This window comes from Musca autumnalis, unplaced genomic scaffold (genome assembly GCF_047663935.1).
Source record: "Musca autumnalis isolate F117 unplaced genomic scaffold, ASM4766393v1 scaffold_3, whole genome shotgun sequence".
Classification (NCBI taxonomy): domain Eukaryota; kingdom Metazoa; phylum Arthropoda; class Insecta; order Diptera; family Muscidae; genus Musca; species Musca autumnalis.
Genome location: NW_027411866.1, coordinates 61,898,462 through 61,922,715, shown reverse-complemented (window position 1 = coordinate 61,922,715; position 24,254 = coordinate 61,898,462). Strand labels below are relative to the sequence as shown.

The 24,254-nt window shown below is 37.7% G+C and overlaps 2 protein-coding genes across 5 annotated transcripts in view; both read right to left on the bottom strand.

Moving 5' to 3' along the window:
• The window catches only part of LOC141399801 (uncharacterized), a 121,462-nt gene that overhangs the window by 46,098 nt on the left and 51,110 nt on the right, over nucleotides 1-24,254 (bottom strand). The gene's annotated exons all lie outside the window — the stretch shown is intronic.
• LOC141396668 (uncharacterized) lies at nucleotides 97-1,789 on the bottom strand. The gene is made up of 2 exons (XM_073972295.1): nucleotides 1,741-1,789; nucleotides 97-971 (listed from the first exon to the last, which is right to left on the bottom strand). The coding sequence occupies exon 2, from the start codon at nucleotides 889-891 to the stop codon at nucleotides 97-99; it is 795 nt and encodes a 264-aa protein (XP_073828396.1). The 5' UTR covers nucleotides 892-971; nucleotides 1,741-1,789.

The window sequence follows — 24,254 nt, the reverse complement described above, 5'->3', positions numbered from 1 at the left end:
ATATATTGATTAGTTTCACTCTTCGTTGTCGTCAATAAGAAAAATGTAGTTATTTAAACAAACTAAAAATTGTATCATACAACATAAATATTGTCGTCAATAAGAACAAATCTTTGCACTTGAAGACCACCATGAATCCATCAATCCAAAACATGATGGATGCATGGTGGTCCACAATAATTTTGAATTTTTTAAATCTGGTTCATTTTGATTCTGTAACTGTGGTTGATGTTGCTGTTGTGATGGACACCACTGCTGGTTGAAATATCCGTGTTGTTGGTGATGTGCTCCATTAAATTGAAGATTATTAGAGTTGTGATTATTCAATGGAGGCTGTTGTGGAAGATTCCATTGTTGGTTGTTATATTGACTATGTTGTATGTTTTGTTGTTGTTGCTGATTATCTTGTTGCAAGGTATAATGTTGTATGTTTTGATGTTGTTGTTGGTTGTTAAAATTTTGATTTTGCACCTGTGGTTGTTGTGTTATATTCCATTGTTGGTTGTTATGCTGGTTATATTGTTGATTAAACTGTTGTTGATTAGATTGTTGCAAGTTTAAATGTTGCTGTTGTGTATACCCCTGTTGGTTGAAATATTCATGTTGTTGGTTTTGTGCTGAATTATATTGCTGATTGTTAAAATTGTGATTTTGCAAATGTGACTGTTGTGGTAGATTCCATTGTTGGTTGTTATGCTGGTTATACTGCGGATTAAATTGCTGCATGTTTTGCTGTTGTTGAAGACAGTGCTGATGTAGTTGATTAGCTTGTACGTTTTGCTGTTGTTGAAGACCTTGACCTTGCTGCTGTTGGTGGAGGTTTTGTTGTTGAATTGAATTCATTTGCTGGTGATGTAATAGATTTGATCTATTTAGTTGATTTCTCCACATATTTAACTCTTGACGAAATTGATTTTCTTGTTGCTCGTACTCCCAAAGAGTTCTCTCTTGTTGTTGGTTTGCTGATTGTCCTGGATGTTTAACGAGATAATGCATTTTTAGTGCCAGGGTATGCTGACACCATTCTTTGCAAATATTGCATATTTTGTGCGATTCTAAATGCTTTTTATAAGCAACAGCACTACGCAATTGTGTGAGGCAATATTGGCATTGAAATTTCATCGAAGGCATTTTAAAGACGAAAATTATTTTTTTTGAGTTCAAAGAAAAATGATACCTTATAGTTGAAGTCTCAACAGAAAGTGAATTGAGATTGCCTTCCAAACAACTCACAATGTATGATGTAGAAGAATTTTTTTACAACAACAAAATATATTGATTAGTTTCACTCTTCGTTGTCGTCAATAAGAAAAATGTAGTTATTTAAACAAACTAAAAATTGTATCATACAACATAAATATTGTCGTCAATAAGAACAAATCTTTGCACTTGAAGACCACCATGAATCCATCAATCCAAAACATGATGGATGCATGGTGGTCCACAATAATAAACAATTCTAAAGTATGTCGTTTACAAACCTCAAACTCAATTGCCTAGGACACTGAATCTTTAAAATCCCATGCATGATTGCTTCGGACTCTGAAATCGCTAATTGTCGCCACCAACACTCAAAACACTACCGAAAAATAAACAAATATTGCATATTTTGTGCGATTCTAAATGCTTTTATAAGCAACAGCACTACGCAATTGCGTGAGGCAATATTTGCATTGAAATTTCATCGAAGGCATTTTAAAGATGAAAATTATTTTTTTTTTGTATGAAGAAAAATGATACCTTATAGTTGCCTTCCAAACAACTCACAATGTATGATGTAGAAGAATTTTTTTACAACAACAACAAAATATATTGATTAGTTTCACTCTTCGTTGTCGTCAATAAGAAAAATGTAGTTATTTAAACAAACTAAAAATTGTATCATACAACATAAATATTGTCGTCAATAAGAACAAATCTTTGCACTTGAAGACCACCATGAATCCATCAATCCAAAACATGATGGATGCATGGTGGTCCACAATAATAAACAATTCTAAAGTATGTCGTTTACAAACCTCAAACTCAATTGCCTAGGACACTGAATCTTTAAAATCCCATGCATGATTGCTTCGGACTCTGAAAATATCTTACCCATAGACTTTACCTTAAACATAAACATCAATAAGTTTTATTATTTTGGTGTAATTTGACACTAATTAGTTTTTTAAGTTTTTAATTGATTGAGTTAAAGGGTTGTTTATTTAAGATATGTAATTTGATACTTTCAGTTACAATTGTTTATTTATTTAAGTTTTTAATTGATACAGAACACAGTGCCTCCTACTACTGTTCCGGATATTTCGGACATGACGGTTTCTATTCCAGGGTACAAAATACTACGTAATGATCGATTGACTTCTCGTAGGGGTGGAGATGTTGCCATCTATATATCAAACAAGCTCCGTTTTAAGAAAGTTTTTTCTGTTTCTGTCCGGAAATGTGAGTCTCTATTTATGAATAACATGTGTGTCTTGTTTGGGGTTGTTTATTTGCCTTCGGGCAACATGGATGATTTTGAAGATCTTCACAGTAGTATCTTTTCCCGTTATAATAACATTGTAGCAATTGGAGACTTTAATTGCAATCTATTTAATACATTAAGATCTGGTTCACTTTGGGTGTGGACTGTATTCCAATATCTTTCATTAAGATGATTTTTCCTTACGTGTCACATATTTTAACTGATTTAGTTAACTGTATATTAACGACTTCGTCATTTCCACAGGCATGGAAGCAAGCACGTGTTGTGCCTATACCTAAATCCAAGGCCGTTCATGGACCCGAAGATTTCCGTCCCATTTCTATTCTTCCCGCTATATCGAAAATCGTTGAACATATTATTAAGTGCCAAGTTATGCAGCAATGTTTTGATAAAATTTGTGCTTCCCAGTACGCTTTTAGACCTGGTTATAGCACTACACATTTACTCATTGGCCTGACGGACGGTATTCGGGAGAACATGAATACAGGCAAGCTCAGTGTACTAATATCTCTTGACCTGTCTAAGGCATTCAATTCTATCAACTGCAATCAATTGATTACCAAACTTATGCATGAGTATGGTTTTTCTGTTTCGGCATGCATACTTATTATGTCTTACCTCAGCAATAGAATACAATTAGTAAGCTATAATGGTCTTCAGTCTGACTTTTTGCCACTCTACTCCGGTGTGCCTCAGGGTTTCGTTTTAGGTCAGCTCTTGTTTATTCTTTATGTGAATGATTTAGTTGACTACACTAGACTTCCGGATTATAGAACATATATGTATGCTGATGATATATTTTTGCTGTTTTGTGGTAAACCGCCTGTCTCTGAGATATGGGAGAGTAGTGCAAACACCTGTCTTCGAAGTATAGAGAACTGGGCTGGTATGAACTCTTTGTCTATAAGCTCATCCAAGACCAAAGCTATGCTTTTTCGACCATCTCATCGGGTTAGTCCTGAGCCTAACATATATATACAGGATGAAAGAATACAATTTGTGGACAGACATAAGTGTCTAGGCGTGATTATAGATAGTGAGCTTTCATTCAAATACCATATTGATGCATTATATGGTAAGGTTTTGTCTTCATTACGTAGAATTTATGCTTGTAATGCATATCTGCCAACCCATGTGAAGTATAGAATTGGCCATTCACTATTAATGTCTCATGTGAACTATTGCTTTGAGGTTATTTGTGGTACTGTGGGTTTATACCAGGCTAGGTTAAGGAAACTTGTAAACACTATTACTCGATTTGTTTACAATATTCCGAGAAGAAGTCATGTTTCTGAATTTGTTAAAAAATTTTTAAAATTCTCATTTAATGCTTATATCGACGTTCGTAATCTGTCTTTATTTCATAAGATTATTAAGTATAAAAACCCGGTTTTGCTATATAGACAATTCGAATTCTTCCACATCCCTAGGAATCCTCAAATATTCATACCTAGAATTTGGAAGGATATATTTAGTAAATCATTTCTTGTTCGTATTGCACGTACATGGAATATATTACCCCTGGAATTACGTATCTTTTCCCATTCTAATAATGTTTTTAGGTTAAAACTTTTGGAACATTTTAACAGACCTTTGATCGTGTTAGAATCTTAACATTAGTGTTACTTGTAACTAGGACTATTTCTGATTATATCTTTTTCCTTCTTCTTGTATTGTTATGGTGGGGACCACACTGAAATGAATATTGTATAATACGTATAGTTCAAAAACTTTTCATATTTTTCTTTTATATAATAAGTATGTTGTAGTCAAGCTTAATCTCATATTTGTTGTTTTCAAATTTAAAAAACAACAAGTTTAAAGTGGGAAGTAGTTAAAATTGATTACTTTTGGGGATGGCAGAGAATACTAGTTTCGTCCAACGCCACTTGGACTCATCAGTTCTCTTAGTTCTTTGTATTGAAACAAAGAACCCTTCCCCAATTTTATGACGACTCGAGCTCAAGAATAAGTGTGACTGATGAATTCGTTTCAATGCGAATTCAACCGAAAACACCTAAAAACTCTCGTAGCCGCATATGAAAACCAAATTAACTACTCCCACTGTCATGTGTCTCCACATTGCAGAGAATGCACATAACTATTTTGATAGTTGTCGAAAAATAACAACAACCAATCGTCCACGGTGCTCTGTGTCTATATTTAGATTCGCTTTGGCAGTTTTGTTGAGATGTGTGTTTTACTTACTATTTGTTGTAGTCAAGCTTAATCTCATATTTGTTGTTTTCAAATTTAAAAAACAACAAGTTTAAAGTGGGAAGTAGTTAAAATTGATTACTTTTGGGGATGGCAGAGAATACTATTTTCGTCCAACGCCACTTGGACTCATCAGTTCTCTTAGTTCTTTGTATTGAAACAAAGAACCCTTCCCCAATTTTATGACGACTCGAGCTCAAGAATAAGTCGACTGACTGACTGATGAGTCCAAGTGGCGTTGGAAGCTCGAGTCGTCATAAAATTGGGGAAGGGTTCTTTGTTTCAATACAAAGAACTAAGAGAACTGATGAGTCCAAGTGGCGTTGGAAGAAACTAGTATTCTCTGCCATCCCCAAAAGTAATCAATTTTAACTACTTCCCACTTTAAACTTGTTGTTTTTTAAATTTGAAAACAACAAATATGAGATTAAGCTTGACTAAAACAAATAGTAAGTAAAACACATATCTCAACAAAACTGCCAAAGTGAATCTATAATAAGTATGTTTATTCAGATGTATATATTTGAAATGTAATGTTTTTGGCCTTAAAGGCTTTGTATTGCATAAATGGATTAAATAAATAAATAAATATGTTTCTTATGGACAACTCTTCCACTTTGTGTTACTATTGTGGAAGTTCCATCTTCTTTTACTATTTCTTCTTTATATTTTTGTGTCAATTTAGTTCCCCATCTTTTATTAATTTTGACAAAAACTGTTTGACCAGGAATATAAGTTTTAGGTTCTGATTTTTTTATTATGAAATTTTTAATCACTTTTCTGTTTCTTTCGTAGCCTTTCCATATTTGTCTCGCGTGTCCGCTCATAATCCCCAGGTGAAAAGTCGACTGTTCTTCCAAAGAACAAATCTACTGGTTTTTACCCACAGTCGAGTGAACAGAATGATTATATTCATTCACTGTTCTTTCTACCAATTCATCAAAATTCCTGCATATTTCCTCTTCCTTAAGGCATCTCATAATTTCTGCAAGCGTAGAATGGAAACGTTCAGTCTCTCCATTGGCTTCGCTTCTGTATGGTGGTGTTGTGAATACATTTATGCCTAACTCATCCTTCTTCATAAAGAGTATAGCAGCAGAATTTAAAGATTTTTTATTTTTATTAAAAGATTTATTATTAACGATTGTTTTAGAATATAAGATCCCTTAATGTTCTCCTTATGTCTTCAATTGATTTTCCATTTAGTATTTTCGCTTGTGCGTATTTAGAAAATCTATCCAAGGATGTCAAAATTATTTTTTATCTGTAAAAAACAAACCTATGTGTATTACTTCTCCGGAATATGAAGGAATTGGAGTTTCACTTAATCTTGTTTCATTAGGGTGTCTATCATATTTGCTTTTCTTACATATGGAACATAGTTTTACTATTCTTTTGATTTTGGACAACATACTAGGAAAATAAAATCTTTCTAATATATGGGCCTTGCTTTCTACTGCATTTCTATGGGCTCGCTTATGAGTGTCGATTGTTATATCCTCTTCTCCATCCTCCTATGTAACGTCCTCAAAAAATTTTTGAGTATAACGTGCCTTATAATTAACGAAATGGTTTGGATATAATACCTGTATTTTTCCCATTACTGATTCTAGAGCATTAATACCACTTATAACCGAAGGATATCTTTTTAGAAAATTGGTTAAATTTGTGCTACTAAATAATAAATAAATTTTTCCAAGTGTAAAGTAATGACTTACACTCGTAAAAACTTTTCAATTGTATTTAACTATTCCTACAACTCTGGTACCGACTTTACTCGAGTAAATTTAATTCAAGACTTGGGTGTATTTTTCGATCCAATTCTCTCCTTTAAACATCATATGGAGTATATTATTTCGAAATCTAATTCCCAATTTGGTTTTTGAAAGTCTGGTTAGACCTCATATTGAATATTTATCCATAATTTGGGATCCTTATTACAATGAAGGAATAAACAGAATTGAAAGAATTCAGAAACGTTTCACAAGATTTGCTTTAAGAACTACTTATAACATTGATAATATGCCTCACTATATTGAACGATGCCGAATCCTTGGTATTCAGCAACTATATCAAAGGAGGAAGCTGCAAGGTATTGTTTTTATAAAAGATTAAAGCAGCTTGTTGTTGTGCTCCACGTTGGTGCGCCTATAAAGCAGCTTGTGAGCGGAGCTGATATGGATTCATACGAAAGAACAATACAAGATTTCTTTTGAATGAATACTTTCACTCCTTGTTTAGTGTTTGTTTATTTAGAGCGGTGGAGGGAGAAAATAAAAAGAAATAAAACACAAGCGGTATCAATTCTTTTGTATAAAATTAAGATTGGTTTTATTGAGTTCAAGAAGTTATTTTCTATTACAACAAACAAAATTACCTTTGTAATTTGGGGTGGCGACAGAGGCCTTTTGTGCTTTCGATGCTAGTCGACAAGTGAACGCAGAGGTTCTTGCAAACAAGGATTGCAGTGACCGCAGAGGATCTTTGTCGTTTTCTACTACATTTACAATTAATTTCCAGTGAGAGAAAGAGTATCAAATGTACCAAAGTGAGTAAACCAACAACAACCACCGCCCGTTGGCATCAACACTCTACGGTCTCCGCAGAGGGAACTTGCTGAAGTGATACCTGATGATGTCAATCAGCATTCGTGATCGACTAGGCTCGGGAAGTTGAAGGCCAACGTATCTAACTTATACATTGGTACAATGATATGGTCGGGACGTAAACAATTGTAGCAATACCGATAATAGGCTACTGCGCGCAATTGTTTCTCGGGCATCTTGAGATGCCATAACTAACACAAAGGACAGCACGAAAGAAAGAACAGATAAGATGCTTAATTAGGCAGCACGACTAATTTCGCTACTGGTCGCCTAACAATACCCTGAGAAGTTCGAATATCTACAACGCGAACCTTACCATCATCGCCGGGATGAGTTTCAACGACCCGACCTAACTTCCAAGACGTAGGTGGCAATTTCTCGTGACGAACTACAACTATATCATCGACCTCAATATTTCTCTGGGGATATTTCCATTTGTATCGTTTATTCAAATTGAATAGATATTCTTCTTTCCATCTAATACACAATTGATGGGTTAAAGCTTTCAGTTTTCTATATCTATTGATCAAACTAAACGGTGCTTCTTCAATAAGGGGTTCAGGTGGAGAAAGGAGGGGTGCACCTATGAGAAAGTGACCCGGAGTGAGTGCTACTAATTCCTCGGGATTATCCGACATAGGATACAGGGGTCGAGAATTTAGACATGCTTCGATACGGGTTAGAATTGTAGAAAATTCTTCGAAAGTATAAGACATGGACTTTACATGTCGATAAAAATGCTTTTTGAAACTCTTTACAGCTGCCTCCCAAAGACCACCCATGTGGGGAGCGCCAACTGGTATGAATTGCCATGTAAGTTCTTGATACCCTAAAGTAGACGACACAGTATCACGACTTTCTCGAATAAAGCGCCTAACATCCTCTTCCAATTTATGTGAAGCACCAACAAAATTAGTCCCATTGTCTAAGAACATTGATTTGGGACAACCACGACGGCCTATGAAGCGATAAAAAGTAGCCATAAATGCAGCCGACGAAAGATCAGACACAGCCTCTAAATGGACCGCTTTAGTTGCAAAACAAACAAACACGCAGACGTACCCTTTCGTAATACGACAAGCACGTCCGGTAAATGACTTAATGTCAAAGGGACCAGCAAAGTCTACTCCAGTTGTGGTGAACGGCCTATTCATCATAGTTCTTTCTGGCGGTAGTGCACCCATGATCTGTGGACACGATCGATTTTTATCTAACCAACAAACCTTACAACTATTAATAACGGTGCGGATAAGTGTTTTAACACGAGGAATCCAAAACTCTGTTCGAATGATACGCAACATAAGCTGGTTTCCACCGTGAACGGATTTTGCATGTGCAAATTCAACTAAAAGGCGGGAAAACCGACAATTATAAGGCAAAATAATGGGACGTTTTTCGGTCTCGGATAAGGTGTGAGAGTTGACTAAACGCCCATTGAAACGCATAACTCCAAAATCGTCTTAAGCTGGGTTTAAAGGTAGGAGGGAGCTAGAAGATGGCAAAGGACGTCTATCAAGGATATGTTTGTACTCCTGTGCGAAATAAGCCTTTTGTGTCAATATGGCTAAATTATTTTTGACCATTCTAATTTCCGCGGAGGTCGGAATTTTTGTTGAGAAACGATATGGGCTAAGATTGGAGACGAGTTTTATGTATGAAACGATACATATATGCCAAAGATCGCAACGCTTTATCAAGAGAAGAAAAACGATCTAACAGGTCTTCGAATTCCGAGAAGAAAGAATAATGAACTTTGTTTCAAGGGGAGTGATGTCTGAGGTTCTCCAAGCGGAGTTATCTAAACTCAGCCAACTAGGACCCTTCCACCAAAGGGAACTGTTAGCGAGTTCTAAAGGCGAAGTTCCACGACTTCCCAAGTCTGCCGGGTTGTCTTCAGACCTAACGTGAAACCAATGACCATTCCCTACATTTTGTTGGATTCGGCAAACCCTATTTGCCACAAAAGTGGTCCAAGTAGTGGGTGTTTTTCGCAACCAAGCTAACACAATGGTCGAGTCGGTCCAACAGTAAATTTTATGGATGGTGTAAAGGCGCCGAAATTGCGTTTTGAAAAAGAGATAAATAAAAACACGAACGTTTTAATTTTCAAATAATAAAAAGCAGAAGCTTTATTGAGTAAATAAATAAATATAATTAAAGTAAAGGGAAAAGTATCAAGGCGAACACATTACCTGTGTTACGGATGGCGATCGAAAACGAAGAGTCAATAATAATGCCGAAAGGTCGCGTAGGCGCAAAAACAACACTCATTAGAAAACCCCTAGATGACAGATCACTGTTGCAACAAAAAAGGAGTAGGCCGTTTTCTAACAAGTATGCAAATCGAACACAATGAATGTAAGGCGAAAAGCGGGCATTTCCAAACAATGCACATTTAAACTAAATATTAATTCTTACTTAAACATTGGCGCCGACCTTGCAACATTATTAATGTTGTAACACAGACCGATAAAGATTTACAATAACAATAAATGATATATAATAGAATAGGTGGTGCAGTGTTTTGTGAGCAAATTCGAATTTTATTCAATTGGTTCCGACATAACCGATAACAATATTTATGAGGCGTGTACGAATCGTCCGCAGTAACGGACGTACGCTCTACCATACCATACGAACATGGTGTGAATTGCCCGAAGACGCCAAGGTCGCATTGGAACCCACAGTTATGGATTCCGACCTGGAAGGTACGAAATTCGAGTTCGATGCCGATAACGAAGAACCCGCAGTTACGGATTCAGATGTCAACTATTTTTTTTTTTTTAATCCGCAGTGACGGATTTGGACAGATCTCCATTTTCTAGCAGAACCCGCAGTGACGGATTCAGATGAAGTGTGCATTATACTACGAAAAAATTAATATGTTACTCCGAGTTCAAAAGAGTACAAATGAGCCGCTTCACAACGCGCTTACCGTACTAACATCCGGTACACAAAAATAAATGTACTTGAACTACGAACATTACGAAACCGATTCACAAGCGATAACGGTTCGTCAATTACGACAGGTTCAGGATGAGCGATAAATGAGCACCTATAAACAAATTTATCACCAGCTCCAAAGACCACCTATATGTGGAGCACCAGCTGGAAATAAATGCCACGTAAAACCAATATGAAATAACGAAAATTTTGACGTAGACCACGAGAGGCACCCACAAAATTCGTAACATTGTCCGAAAATATCAAGAAGGGACAACCACGACGTGCTGTCATGAGTGACGAAACTTTTCCAGCACCTCTTCTAAGTCAGTCGAAAAGTACGATAATTTTAGACCCAAGCGGAGCGAGATCTCGACTAGACCAATCCGACTTGTCTAGACAGCCACCAAAGTAATTCCATTCACCACGAATCTATTCGAAGAGAAAACCAGAATGTACCAACTAAGCCACGACTACACAATTGTAGAATCCGTTCAACAGCGAAATTCCAAGTCGATTTTCTTAACAATAATTTTCAAAGTTCTGACGTTAAAAGTGCACTGAAAACTCTAGTCGAGGGAGTGCAACCGATTTTAGGGGAGCGATAACACGATAATAGATGCACGAGCACATCTACGAATTTATGCCACTCCGAACGAGTAGCGAACAAGAGAGATTCGTCCCAAACAATTTAATAAATTCACAGCTAATTTCGATTTTCCGACAAAGGAATCGGTCCAGTCACAAGCCATCCGAAAACAGAATTTTGGGCGAGCAAAGTTCCCGACAAAATTGACTGACAACCATCTACCAAGATTTTTGGATACAAGTCTGCACCCAACAACAGATCCACAGGACGTGAATCGAACAAATTAGCATCTGCCAGACGAATACTTGGCATTTCAGCTCTTAAATGAGAGGAAACAGAAAACGACGGCAAGTTACCAGAAATTGACGGCAATACCAAAGCACGAGTTTCTAATAACACCGAAGGATCGCAAGGGCTTCCAATTTTTATGGGACAAACTTTTTGTGAATTTGCCGAAATTGCACAATTCACACCCGAAATAACCGCATTCGTTGAACATACCGGAAGTTTCAACCTATTCTGCAATCGCTCTGTTAGAAAAGAGGATTCAGAGGCGGGGTCTATTAAAGCCCTAGCTGGGTACGCAATGCCACAATGCTTTATGTTCACCATCGCTGTTCCCACCAGAACCGACTTATTCTGTGAGGTATGAAAGACCTGACGAGCTACAGATGCCGAGGATGTGGATGGACGAGAAGGGTCGAGAGTTGGAGGGTTGGAAGGACGAGCTACAAATGCCGAAGATGTGGATGGACGAGGAGGATTGACGGGTGGAGGGTTGGAAGGAGTAGGAGTGTTCCTGCTGACCGAGGAAACACTGGAGATCGAACTATTTGGAGACGAGTCGCTACGATGTAGCAAGGTGTGATGACTTCGATTACATTTCGAACACCGACGATAACTACTGCAAGTTTTTACTTCATGCCCCGTACGCAAACAATTCACACACAATCTACGACGTTTCACAGTGGAAAACCTAGCCGAGACAGACATATTTTTGAATCGAGGACATTCAAAAAGCAAGTGGAACTGCTGGGGACAAAGAAAGCAATCATTTTTCTGCGAAACCTTTGGAGAAGGAGAAGAATTCGTATTAGTCATATACGAGTGAAGTTTATTCACGTTAGACTTTTTAACCGGATCCTTTCCTCTCATATCGTGAAGACACATGAGCGTCTGAATTCGCTCAGTTAGAAAACTGTCGAGATCTTTCCACAAAGAAATAGACGATTTGTCTTTCACGCTTTGCTCCCACAAAGTTTGTGTTAATTTTGGGAGCCTTTGAAGACAAATAAAAACTAAGAACGGATCCCAATTTTCCGTACTAACGTCGTAAATGGACATTGCAGACACACAACCATTAATACCACGCTGGATTTGTTTGAGACCCGAACACGTCTCGATTTCAAGTACCGGAAGCGAAAATAATACTTTGAACTGACTATGAATTAACAAACGAGGATTGTCATAAGTCGATTTCAAAGCATTCCATGCTAGACTGAAGCTACGGTGAGTCAAGGGGAATTTAGAAACAATTTCACGAGCTTCCCCACTAGTTTTTTGCGTCAAATGACAAAGACGCTCAATATCCGACAATCTCGAATTTGTAATATATACCGTGCTAAATAAGTCTCGAAAAGTAGGCCACGAGAGAAAGTCACCTTCGAAAACGGGAATATCGCATGGAGGCAAAGCTAAATTATGGACAATGTCTAAATTTGAAGGGTTAATAGCAAAATTCGAGCTATCCCTAGAATTCCCAATACCTGATATTGGGGAGCTAGAAGCTTGAGTACCCACACTTCGAACAGTGTGAGTAGACGAATTCGTGTTGTTTAAACCGGGATCGTTTCTCGAGACTTCCCTTGGAGTGGCAGACAAACCCTGCTCACCCTTAGAAATGTTGGAAGGATCCTGGTTTAACGAAACCACTGAACTGCTGTAAGAGCTCAAGGAAGATTTTCGAGACCGCCGAAACTTATTTAAATATTTATTAATTATGGCCTGACATTCCATAAAAAGTTCATAAACAACCGCGTATTTACCATCGACAACACCAATGTCTTCCGCAGTTGTATCCTCAGCCGATTTCAAATACTCGAGGCAGTTATCAAAGGAACTTTCCACCTTGGACCAATTTTTAACTAACTCGGTACTTTTTACTTCTAAGATAAAGAAATCCAAGTCTTCTTCCTTCGCGTCTTTAATTTTGGCACAAAATTTTACCAAATTATCCGAAACACGAGTAAAATCATTGAGAGGAGTGAAAGCCATTTTGCAAAGATTTTCTTTAAGATCACGCGAAAACTTCAAAATTTACGAAAAAATAAAAAACCAAGCTTTTCAAGCAGAAAATGCGACAAAAAACGATAAAAGCGAAAAATTCCAACTCAAATAATCGAAAAAGTTTAAATTCTTGCGAAAAGATCAAATTTCTTTTCAAATCCAACAAGAATTTTCAAGATTTTTCACAAAAAAATCTACCAAAAATAGCAAAATTTACGAAAAAATTGAGAAAAATCAACAAAAATCGCCGAAAATGTTCGATAACAAACGAAAACCCAACTTTTTCCCTTTAATAATTTCGAAAAATGTTCAAAAAGTGTATAAAATATCGAAAATAGCAAAAATATTTCGAAAAAATTCAAAAAATAATTTATAAATATATAATATTTATGTCAAAATATTCAATAAATAAGCTTGAAATATTTTTTACGATACCAAAAATATTAAAAACGGCAAAAAATTACTATTTTTATGTCCAATTACAATAAAATATCGATTACTACTATCGTAAATGCGGACTGTAGGGTGCACGATAATCGAAAATGTCCAAAAATGTATTTATTTTTATATATACACACACTGCAATTTAGTATGCAAGCAATTTTCTCTTTTGTACCCAACGTGTAAACCAGCCCCAATCGACCGACCCGATGTGTGTAGCGTACACGCAAACAAAAGAGAAACGAAAAAAATTATTTTCACTAGGCTAGCTACAACTGCCTAAAGCAATGGTATGTATGTAAGTGATGTGTGTGTATATAACAAGCAAGAGACCGACGACGACGTACGTATGTCACTAGCGTATGTATGTTTATATTATTGTGTATTATTGAACAGGGATTAATGCGAGAATAGAAGGAATAATTTTGTGTATTTTTCGGTGGTTTATTTCTTTTGTTAGGCACAACAAGACAGTGGTAACCCGATGGAAATAATAAAGTAATTAATTTTCAATAAATAAATGAATTATTTTATTAATAAAATTATCGAAATTTAACACGACTGTTAATTAAATTTTATTAATAATTACACCACCACTCAATAATGAAAAATACACTGTTTTTGAATAAAATGTTTGCACTTTTTTCACAATAAATTTTGCAACAAAAATTATTTTATATTGGTTTTCACTGTTCAATAATAACACCGAAAAAATCAGAAACGACAAAAAGGAATACGCGACGCGTTGTAAAGCGGCCGTAATTGTTGTTGTTGTGGGAACGAAAAGAATTTTTGGACGATGGATATTTATGTTTGTTTATATTTTTTATTATTATTTTTTCACAACGCGAGCTCACAATAATGAAGAACACTGCACTCACCTGTTGGTTTGTTGATGTTTTAATGATAATGATGTTAATGACGATGTTGATGAGGATGATTAAGATGTTGTTGATGCTGCTGCGAGAATAAGCAAGACGAAAACCAATTAGAAAATAAATCAAAACAAATCCAAAGGCTCGTATCCGGCTCGAAGGACCAAAATGTAAAGGCGCCGAAATTGCGTTTTGAAAAAGAGATAAATAAAAACACGAACGTTTTAATTTTCAAATAATAAAAAGCAGAAGCTTTATTGAGTAAATAAATAAATATAATTAAAGTAAAGGGAAAAGTATCAAGGCGAACAGATTACCTGTGTTACGGATGGCGATCGAAAACGAAGAGTCAATAATAATGCCGAAAGGTCGCGTAGGCGCAAAAACAACACTCATTAGAAAACCCCTAGATGACAGATCACTGTTGCAACAAAAAAGGAGTAGGCCGTTTTCTAACAAGTATGCAAATCGAACACAATGAATGTAAGGCGAAAAGCGGGCATTTCCAAACAATGCACATTTAAACTAAATATTAATTCTTACTTAAACAGATGGGAATATCTAAATCATTCAATATGGGCTTTAGAAGTTCCGACGCTAACACAGCCCCACACAATTCTAATCGAGGTAATGACACCGATTTTATAGGCGCTACTCTCGTCTTGGAGGCCAACAAATGAACATGAACTTCTCCGTGCGGGCTCCTAATGCGGATATAAATTACCCCCGCGTATGCTTTCTCTGAAGCATCAGAAAATACATGTAGCTCTGCCAACGAGTTTGGTTCATACTGAACCCAACGCGGAACTTTTATTGAGTTCACCTGAGGGTAATTTTCAACGAAGCTTTGCCAGGAGTTTCTTGTAGCGGTAAGAAGAGAATCATCCCATCCTATATTGTCTAACCACACTTCTTGCATTATTATTTTCGCTCCGACAATAACAGGGGCTAACCAGCCTACGGGATCAAACAATTTTGCTATATGAGAAAGCACTTCCCTCTTCGAATAATTAGCTTTGCTAGGGATGGGATTTACAGAAAAATAGAACGAATCCAAACTGGCATTCCATCTTATGCCCAATGGTTTGCAACTACTAGCCTCTACAAATGAAAGAACCTGAGCGTCAACTAAATGGTCAGGAGGCAAACGAGCAAGTACAGATTTATTATTTGAGGTTCACTTCCTCAACTCAAATTTAGCAGTGGATAGAGAAGCAATTAGCTGGTCACGAGCAAGCACTGTGGTTTCTAAATCATGTGCACCAGCGAGGACGTCATCAACATACATGCTGCTGCGCAGAATTCTCGAAGCTAAAGGAAACTCTGATTCACAATCATCAGCAAGTTGTAACAAAGTTCGAATTGCTAGAAACGGGGCACAATTTACACCAAACGTTACAGTTTTCAATTCGTAATCACTAATAGGGTCATTTGGGGACTCTCTAAACAGAATTCTTTGAAGTGGAGTATGTTGTGGGTGGACGCGTATCTGACGATACATTTGCGTGATATCACAGTTAAATACGAACCGGAATAAACGCCATCTTAATATTAGCAAGACTAAGTCTGCTTGAAGGGTAGGTTCTACATGAAGAATGTCGTTCAGACTTATACCATTAGAAGTTTTGTTCGATGCATTGAATACTACGCGCAATTGGGAGGTCTGTTTTTCTAGATTGACCCCTGGATGGTGGGGTAAGTAACAGACAAGTGGCGCTTGTGAGGGGGAGACTGGATGCATATGACCTAGGTCAAGATACTCGCGAACAACTGCATCATACATTTCTTTGAGAGAGGGTTTACGCAAAAGCGAACTTTCATTTCTAAAAAATTGATGTAAGACATTTTGCCGAGAATCACCAATTTGCAGACTTTGCGGAAATTCAGAACGAATGGGGAGTGTGACAACGTATCGACCCTCTGAATTCATCGTAATTGTGGACTTATAGTTCTCCTCGCAGAACTTGTCCGATGGCGAGAGTACTTTACGTTTGGGAACCTCCTCAAGTTCCCAAAACCGCAGAAGAGTGTTGTTGAGGCTATCCTCCTCACTAAAGTCTAAAGTGGTTGTGAAGATCTGCAAAGGGGTACAAGGAATTGGACCAGAAAGGATTCAACCAAACACCGTATTTTGCGCCAACAGAGAACCTAGTATGTTTTGTTGTACCCCAGGCAACAATATATGAGGATATAAGTCCGTACCCAACAACATATCTAAAGAGCGACAATCAAAAATGTTTGGATCAGCCAAACGGATATTAGGCAATTTACTTGCTAAAACGGGGTCAATAGAAAATGATGGAAGGTTACCAGATATTTTAGAGAGAACAAAGGCATCGGCTTTCAGTAAAAGGGAAGGGCTAAAGCGAGAGCTTATACAAAGACGACAGTTTTTCCAAGAGGTAACAGAAGAACAATCACTTACACCAGAAATCTTTGCAACAGTGGATCTAGACGATAATTTTAGGCTATTGAGAAGGTTTTCAGTTATGAACGTAGCCTCAGACGCAGGGTCAATGAGGGCTCGAACAGGGTAAGTAGTTCCTTCATGAACAACATTGACAATTGCAGTACCGAGCAGAACCTTTGAGTTGTGGGACGTGTAATGAACTTGACGGTTCATTACAGTAGGATTAGCACCAGTGGAGGTAGAGGCAACATTATCCAAGTTAGAATTTGATTGAGTTCTAGTGTCTGAACGTGGGGTTGTCACAATCGACGTGATACTACTTTGGGAGGGCGATCTATTGAGTTTATGCATAAGCGTATGATGCCTTCTACGGCATACAGTGCAATTATGCTTGCTAGGACATTCGCTAACCGAATGACCTCTACACAGACAATTGAAACACAAGTCTTGTCTTTTCACAACAGAAAGTTTTTGTTCGAATGTCAACTTTTTGAAACGAGGACAATAGTATATCGCATGATTTTCAGAGGAGCAGACAACACAACGATGTTTTGCATTTGATTTTAATGCATCAGCGGAAGTTTTCGCCAAATGTGCCTTAACGTTGCGATTATGTGGCGAACTTGAGGAATCTATACCTTAAAGGTCACGCAAACAGGCAAGCGTCTGAATTCGGTCCGTGAGGAAAGAATCGAGCTGAGACCATAACGATAAGGACGACCTATCAGTGAGACTCTGTTCCAGAGTGTCACTGTAAGCTTTGGCAGACGCTGAATGCAAATAAAAACTAAAATTGGATCCCAATGATCCGTAACAATGTCATAGACTGACATGGCAGACAAACAACCGTTAATGCCCCTTTTTTAAAGTTTTGTTATGTAACTATGTCGGGAGTGTAAGGGGGAATGAGGCATACCAAGATGTCGCTGGTATACACTTGCCATTGAAGAAATTCGGTCTAGCTCAGTGGCCACTCCTGACTAGCTATAAACAAAATTGATTCATTATCAATCACAAAAAAATGCTTATTTAAATTCAAAAGAATTAAAGTTGTTGTTGTTGTTGATGGTACCCAAGATGTTTGCTGGGTTACCTTGCCCTCCCAATGGATTTCTACGCAAATCCCCAATGAGTCTTAATTGACTCCCAAAAAAAAACTTCCATTGGCTGAACCTCCCTTCTACATTACCTTATAAAGAAATATTTACCACATATTCAACAAATATGGTTTCATATTATAAAGACAATTCAGGTTTTATTTGGATACCCATATGGTCCAAAAATATTTACATATTCATTAGTTTCCAAGGAAACATTTATAAAGACTCTACAAATTATAATTAAAAAAAAAAATGATCAAAAGCAGATGAATTGGTTGTCAACCACAATGCCGGTGCTAATACGCACTTGTACTATGATATCAAAAGGAATCACTAACCCTATTGAGCTCAATTGGAATGATCCAGACTTATCAAAAAAAAAAAAAAAAATTTTGATGCTTAATTTTTATCAAACTTTGATTGGGATCGACATCCTCAAATAAATGACAAGGGTTTAAATCAATGAAAAGATTAATTAAGATTTAAATCAACAATAATAAATTTAAAGTCAGAATTGATTCTAGACTATGCCTTAAAATTCTAAATTATATAAGTATAATTTTTCATGTATAAATTCTAATGGTTATATACATATATACACCATGTACATATATGTATAAGGTGGATAAAAAGATCCAAGGCGGTTTTGTTAAGAGTGATTTGTTAGTATCCAAAATTGAATACTAAATAGTTTCAAAGTTACTAAAAGAATAATCGGTTACACCTGTCAGCACAGAATTCACAAATACATTTTCAACGAGTAAAAGTAAAAATACTTAAAGAACGATTAGAGGCCAAAACGCACTTTGAGACCAATGAAAGCTTATGGCGTTAAAAACAAACGCAGTGTAAAAATAAATCTTACACCTTGCTATAGATGATCTTAATTATTTCTCATTTTGCGTTCCTCTTCTGTTTCTCTTTTCTTTTATGTTCTACCCTTCTGTACTCGCGAATACTGCACGTGGTGATGCACCGCTATGTTCAGAAATTTACCGCTATAAAAGTCAATTTACATATGTACATACATGTATATATGTAGTACAGACATGTTCACTTAAACATATGATCAAATTCAGAAAACCTTTTTTTTATAGAAAAAAAAAATTTAAGCAAAGTTAATTAATTTCAATTTATGATCGGCTGACCGTCGATCTCAATGAATGTAGAAACGTAGTTCCTTATCTCCCTGCCTTTGGCGGAGAAATAAGGATACTACTTTTAATACTAATAGGCAAACAGATCACACTGGTGGTGTACACGTAAGTATACTACAGACAGATTTCACAGGCACTACACTGGTTTCTACTTATCTGCATTCCAGCTGGGTTATTCAGCATGTGGGAGGCCGGTACAGTTTGAATGGACAGCTAGTTGTAGTTTGTAACCAGGTCAGCTAAATCCACTGCAACAAAATCCGGGCGATGATGCACGGTGTTGTGGTTAGGAAAGGTATTTTCGTCATAAACACGTTGACATCGAATTCGGCAAAAAAATGCAATACCGCTATGCGTGTTTGGTTGGACTGCAACCATTCAAAAAAAACTTGCGGTGGCGGTAAATTGTGCTGGTGTAATTCATCCAAGGCCACTGATGTATATTTATTAGTGGGAGCCAAGTTTGGTTTACCCTTCCGCTCAATATCTTGAAACGCTTTTACTTCCAAAATTTCTCACAAGTGTTTGCGAAAGTGGTGGATGGGGTATAAAACACTTTTATGACGGCCGATGATCTTGCGATGGAAACTCCATGCGTTTATAAAAATGATGTAACCAGCACAATTACCGTTTTCGCCAAACCTTAAGAAAACGAAACACGCACTTTAGTAACACAATCTAATTTCTTTATAGTACTGTTGTACTAAAAGCTTACCTTCTGGTAGAAAAAAACAAATGGAGCGAAAAATTTCTTATTGGAACTATGTTCCTTTAGATATTCCACGGCACAACACTTGCAAAAATTTTACTGTAGTACAGCCACGCGAATTTCACAACTGCTCGGTTGTAGTGGTGTTGACGATGTTAAAGCGGCCGTGGTTTCTAATGCAAATAAAATTGCATTTTCAAGTTGGCTTCATGGCCCGGAAAAAATTTGCAAATGAAATGAAAAGAATGTCCGCCATTTGCATGCCGGGTTGCCAGCTTCCAAAAATTGACTGTCAAAGTTGTGTTGACCAACTCCACTGAATGGCGTTCCTTACGCCGTCGCCACCTAGCGTACGTTTACATTTATGAAATTTGTCCGGGTTGCAATGTAAACGGTTAACATAACAAACCCGAACACGTTGGCATAGGCCTGCCGAAGCCATACTGATTCGGGAAGTTAACCGATGGATGTTAAGAGTGGGGAAGAACCGCGACCCTGAGATTAAGAGTACAAAAAAAATCATAAGAAGGTAAAAGCCGGGCTGATTATTTTGTTGGCACCATGTGCTGTAAATCTTTGCAATGGTAGACGCCTATCTTCCTACCACGTAAGTCCTCAATCTCATATAGGGATGTTCCAACCTGTCTGGCAACTCTGCACTTTACGAACTTTTGACACAATTTTGAGTTAAGATGGCGCGAAGCGTCACTTAAAACAAAATTGCGCCTAAGTATTTCCTGCCCCGGTTTGAAACTGACGTCGCGAGTTCTAGTGTTATACCTATCCGCAGATTTTTCAAAAGAATCGTGAATTTTCGTTTTAATCTTTTCGCGAACTAAATTCAAAATATCGTGTTTCGGTACTACCTCAACTAAACCATCTTCCAAAACGCCTAGTCTGTGTGCTAAGCCATAAGTGCTCGCGTGTGTAACCATATGGGTGCCGAATAACGCAAAATATGGAGAACAACCAAGTGACGTGTGAAAGGTGGACCTCAAAGAACATTCTATGGACGATATATTTCGGTCCCAATCGCGTTGGTCTTCCGAAACATAAGTCCGAATCGCCGCAATTATAGTTCTATTTACGCGCTCCGATGCATTCGCCTGTGGCGAATACACGGCATTTCTAATCGGTCGGCATCCATATTTATTTAAAAAGGAAGAAAATTCGGTTGACGTGAACTGTTTCCCGTTGTCGGAATGTACAATCTGTGGCACACCGAATTTATGAAATACCTCGGATTCCAAAAATTTTATAACGTTTTTCGAGTTAGCCTTAGCAAGTGGCTTCAGCAAAACAAATTTAGTTAAGTGATCTAACACAATAAAAACATATGTGTTTCCCAACGTTGACCTGGGAAAAGGTCCAATAAAATCTATAAAAATTTTTTGAAATGGTCTATCGGTTACGGTTTCGGTTCCCATCTTGGGTCTTAAAATATGATTTGGGGCTTTCGATTGTCTACAAACAATACAGTGATTAATAAAGTTTCGGACTTGTTGAGCCATCTTAGGCCAATAAAAATATTGCCTCAGTGCAGCGATCGTGCGTCCTATTCCGCAATGACAATACAATGACGAAGTGTGTGTCTTTTCAATAAGTGATTCGGTTAATGAACTTGGGACCCAAAGTTTCCAAATAAAATTTTCATGTACCGGAGTACCATCAGACGGAATCGTCTTTTTATATACAAATGAGTCAACAATTTTTAAGTCCGGAAGACTGTCTTGGTTCTCGCGTACCATTTCTAACAACTGAGTGTACTCTTCATTCTTGAAATCGGGCGAATCTAAATCAATCAAAGGCTTTTCATCAATGAACATGTTGATTTCATCCATGTGTAAACGAGATAAAGTGTCCGCGACTACATTTTGCGATCCCTTTCTGTGCTGTATATCGAAGTTAAAGGCCTGAAGCTTCAAGCTCCACCTCGCCAACCGACCACTGAGATCTTTCTGCCCCATCAACCATTTCAAAGCGCTGTGATCAGTGATAACCGTGAACGGCATCATCTCAATAAAAGGACGGAATTTCTTTATTGCACTGATCACGGCTAAGCACTCTCGCTCAGTGACACTATAATTCCGTTCAGCATTCGTCAACTGAGCGGAATGAAAGGCGATGGGGCGTTCCAGACCTTCAGCGTCTAGCTGGAACAGCACTGCGCCTAACCCAAGATTGGAGGCATCGCATTGGACGTAAAATCTTTTATCGAACACAGGATGGTTCAAAACAGGACTTGTAGTCAGAGCTACTTTTAATTTGTTGAAAGCCTCGATTGCGGAATCACCGAATGAAAAAGTTCTGCCCTTCTTCAAGGTGCTAGTCATGGGAGCGGTTATTTCGGCATAATCTTTGATGAAGCGCCTAAACCAAGAAGCCATCCCTAGGAACCTACGAACATCTCTAGCGGACTTTGGAATTGGAATATCAGTGATTGAGTTAACCTTTGATGGATCAGGCTTTAATTTTCCTGCCCCGACAATATACCCGAGGTATCTAAGCTCTCGACGACAAAATTTGGATTTCTTGAGATTGATTGTCAAGTTTGCCCTGGTCAACATTTCACCTACCTGACGAAGTAGTTCGACATGTGAGTCAAAATCCGGAGAAACTACTAACAAGTCGTCGAGGTATACGAAAACCTTGTTTTTCAGTTCCGGTGAGATCACTCTATCCATTAACCGACATAACCGTTGGGCTGCATTGCACAACCCAAACGGCATGACAGTGAATTGATAGTGTGGTCTCCCCGGAACTGTGAACGCAGTCTTCGGACGGCTTTCTGTTGCCAGAGGCACTTGCCAAAATGCATCCTTCAAGTCGATGCTTGATATAAAATAAGTGTCTTGAAGCCTGCCTAAGAGTGCGTCTATAAATGGTAGCGGATACGCATCTTTTACGGTAACTTCGTTTAGCTTGCGTGCATCCAAGCAGAGCCTGTTCTTTTCGCCTCTACGTACGAGTGTGACTGGCGAATTCCATGGACTTGTACTTGGTTCTATAACACCTAGACTCAACATGCGATCCAATTCCTGATATATAAGAGACTCGACAGCTGGCGATACTGGATAATGTCGCTGTTTTACTGGGACAGCATCCCCCGTGTCAATGACATGTTCCTCCAGATCTGTCTTGCCGAGACCATGCTTCTCAAAATCTCTAAAACTTTCCTTAGCTTTCTCCAGCAAGGCTAATTGGTCATCGGACAAGATATGCATATCGGAATCTACTTTATCGGAATGGATCTCTAAGCTGCTAATAAGTTTTGGTGCTACGCTGAACTCTTTCCAAAAGTCTACACCGCAGTACATGGAATTCTCGAGACCAGGAATAAGATAAACATCCATGGTCTTCGTCTTACCGTCGTACGAGAGCTCAACACTAACTTTACCAGAACAGGAAACTCGCTGGCCACTAGCTGTACCAACGCTACATTTATATACAGGATTAACCTTCAGATTTAATTCATCAATCAAAGAAAAACAATTTTTACCTAAGCAGGTGACACTGGCTCCACTATCAAAAAGAGCTAAAACTGATACTCCATTAACAAGAACTTCTCTAAATGGTCGAGGATCATTGGGTCTAAAATCAGAAAATTGAGCAGACGATATTGATAACCTTTTAAGTCGCCTACGTTTATATCGCTGACGGGTCTTCATAATACGTTTGGAAACAAAAACAGTGGTATCGGCAGTTATTTCGGAATTGAAAATTCTATCACGAGTCTTCATATAATTGGCCATGCGGACGTGAAAAGGTAATGTCAAATCAGGTTTGGTTTTGGCTAAGTTATTGGAAAGTCTGGGTAATACTTTACATGGATCAGAAAAAATTGGATCTGTATGAGTGGAAACATCAGTAGAGGCTAGTCAATCCACTGTCTGAGTAGCTATTGATTCGGATTTAGAAACATTAGAAGGACGACTAATTTGTTTGCATTGATTGCATTGTGGAGTGGTAACCCCTGGTGATCCACAGCGGAAACAGAATATTGAACGATGTGAACTAGAGCAGTTCTTAAAAATGTGGCCATTGCTGCCGCAATTCCAACATCGTGAAGGCTCACTCTTGGAAACACCAGTTGGCTTCTGCCGTAAACGCAACTCCTCAACATCATGGACTAAATCATCAAAATCAGAATCGTTAATTTCATTTATCATTCGAGGGGGTTGGCCTGTTCTAAATCTCATCGACGATTCCCTTTCAAGAAACTCTTCAGCTTTTCTAACTTCATTTCGGAATTGTTCAACAGAATAAAAGGTGCCACTGAAAGTTAAATGGGCAAGTCGGGGTTTTAATCCCGCTTTGAGAATGTCTATAACTTCAAAATCTTTCAAAGGTTCCCTCAACTGAGTACGCAGGCTATTTATGGCATCTATGTATTGAGTAGCAGATTCATCCCTACCCTGCTTTCTGTCCATAATCTG

What these genes read in the sequence shown, in the direction of transcription:
- LOC141396668 (XM_073972295.1), bottom strand. Translation starts at nt 891, where the DNA reads ATGTGGAGAAATCAACTAAATAGATCAAATCTATTACATCACCAGCAA.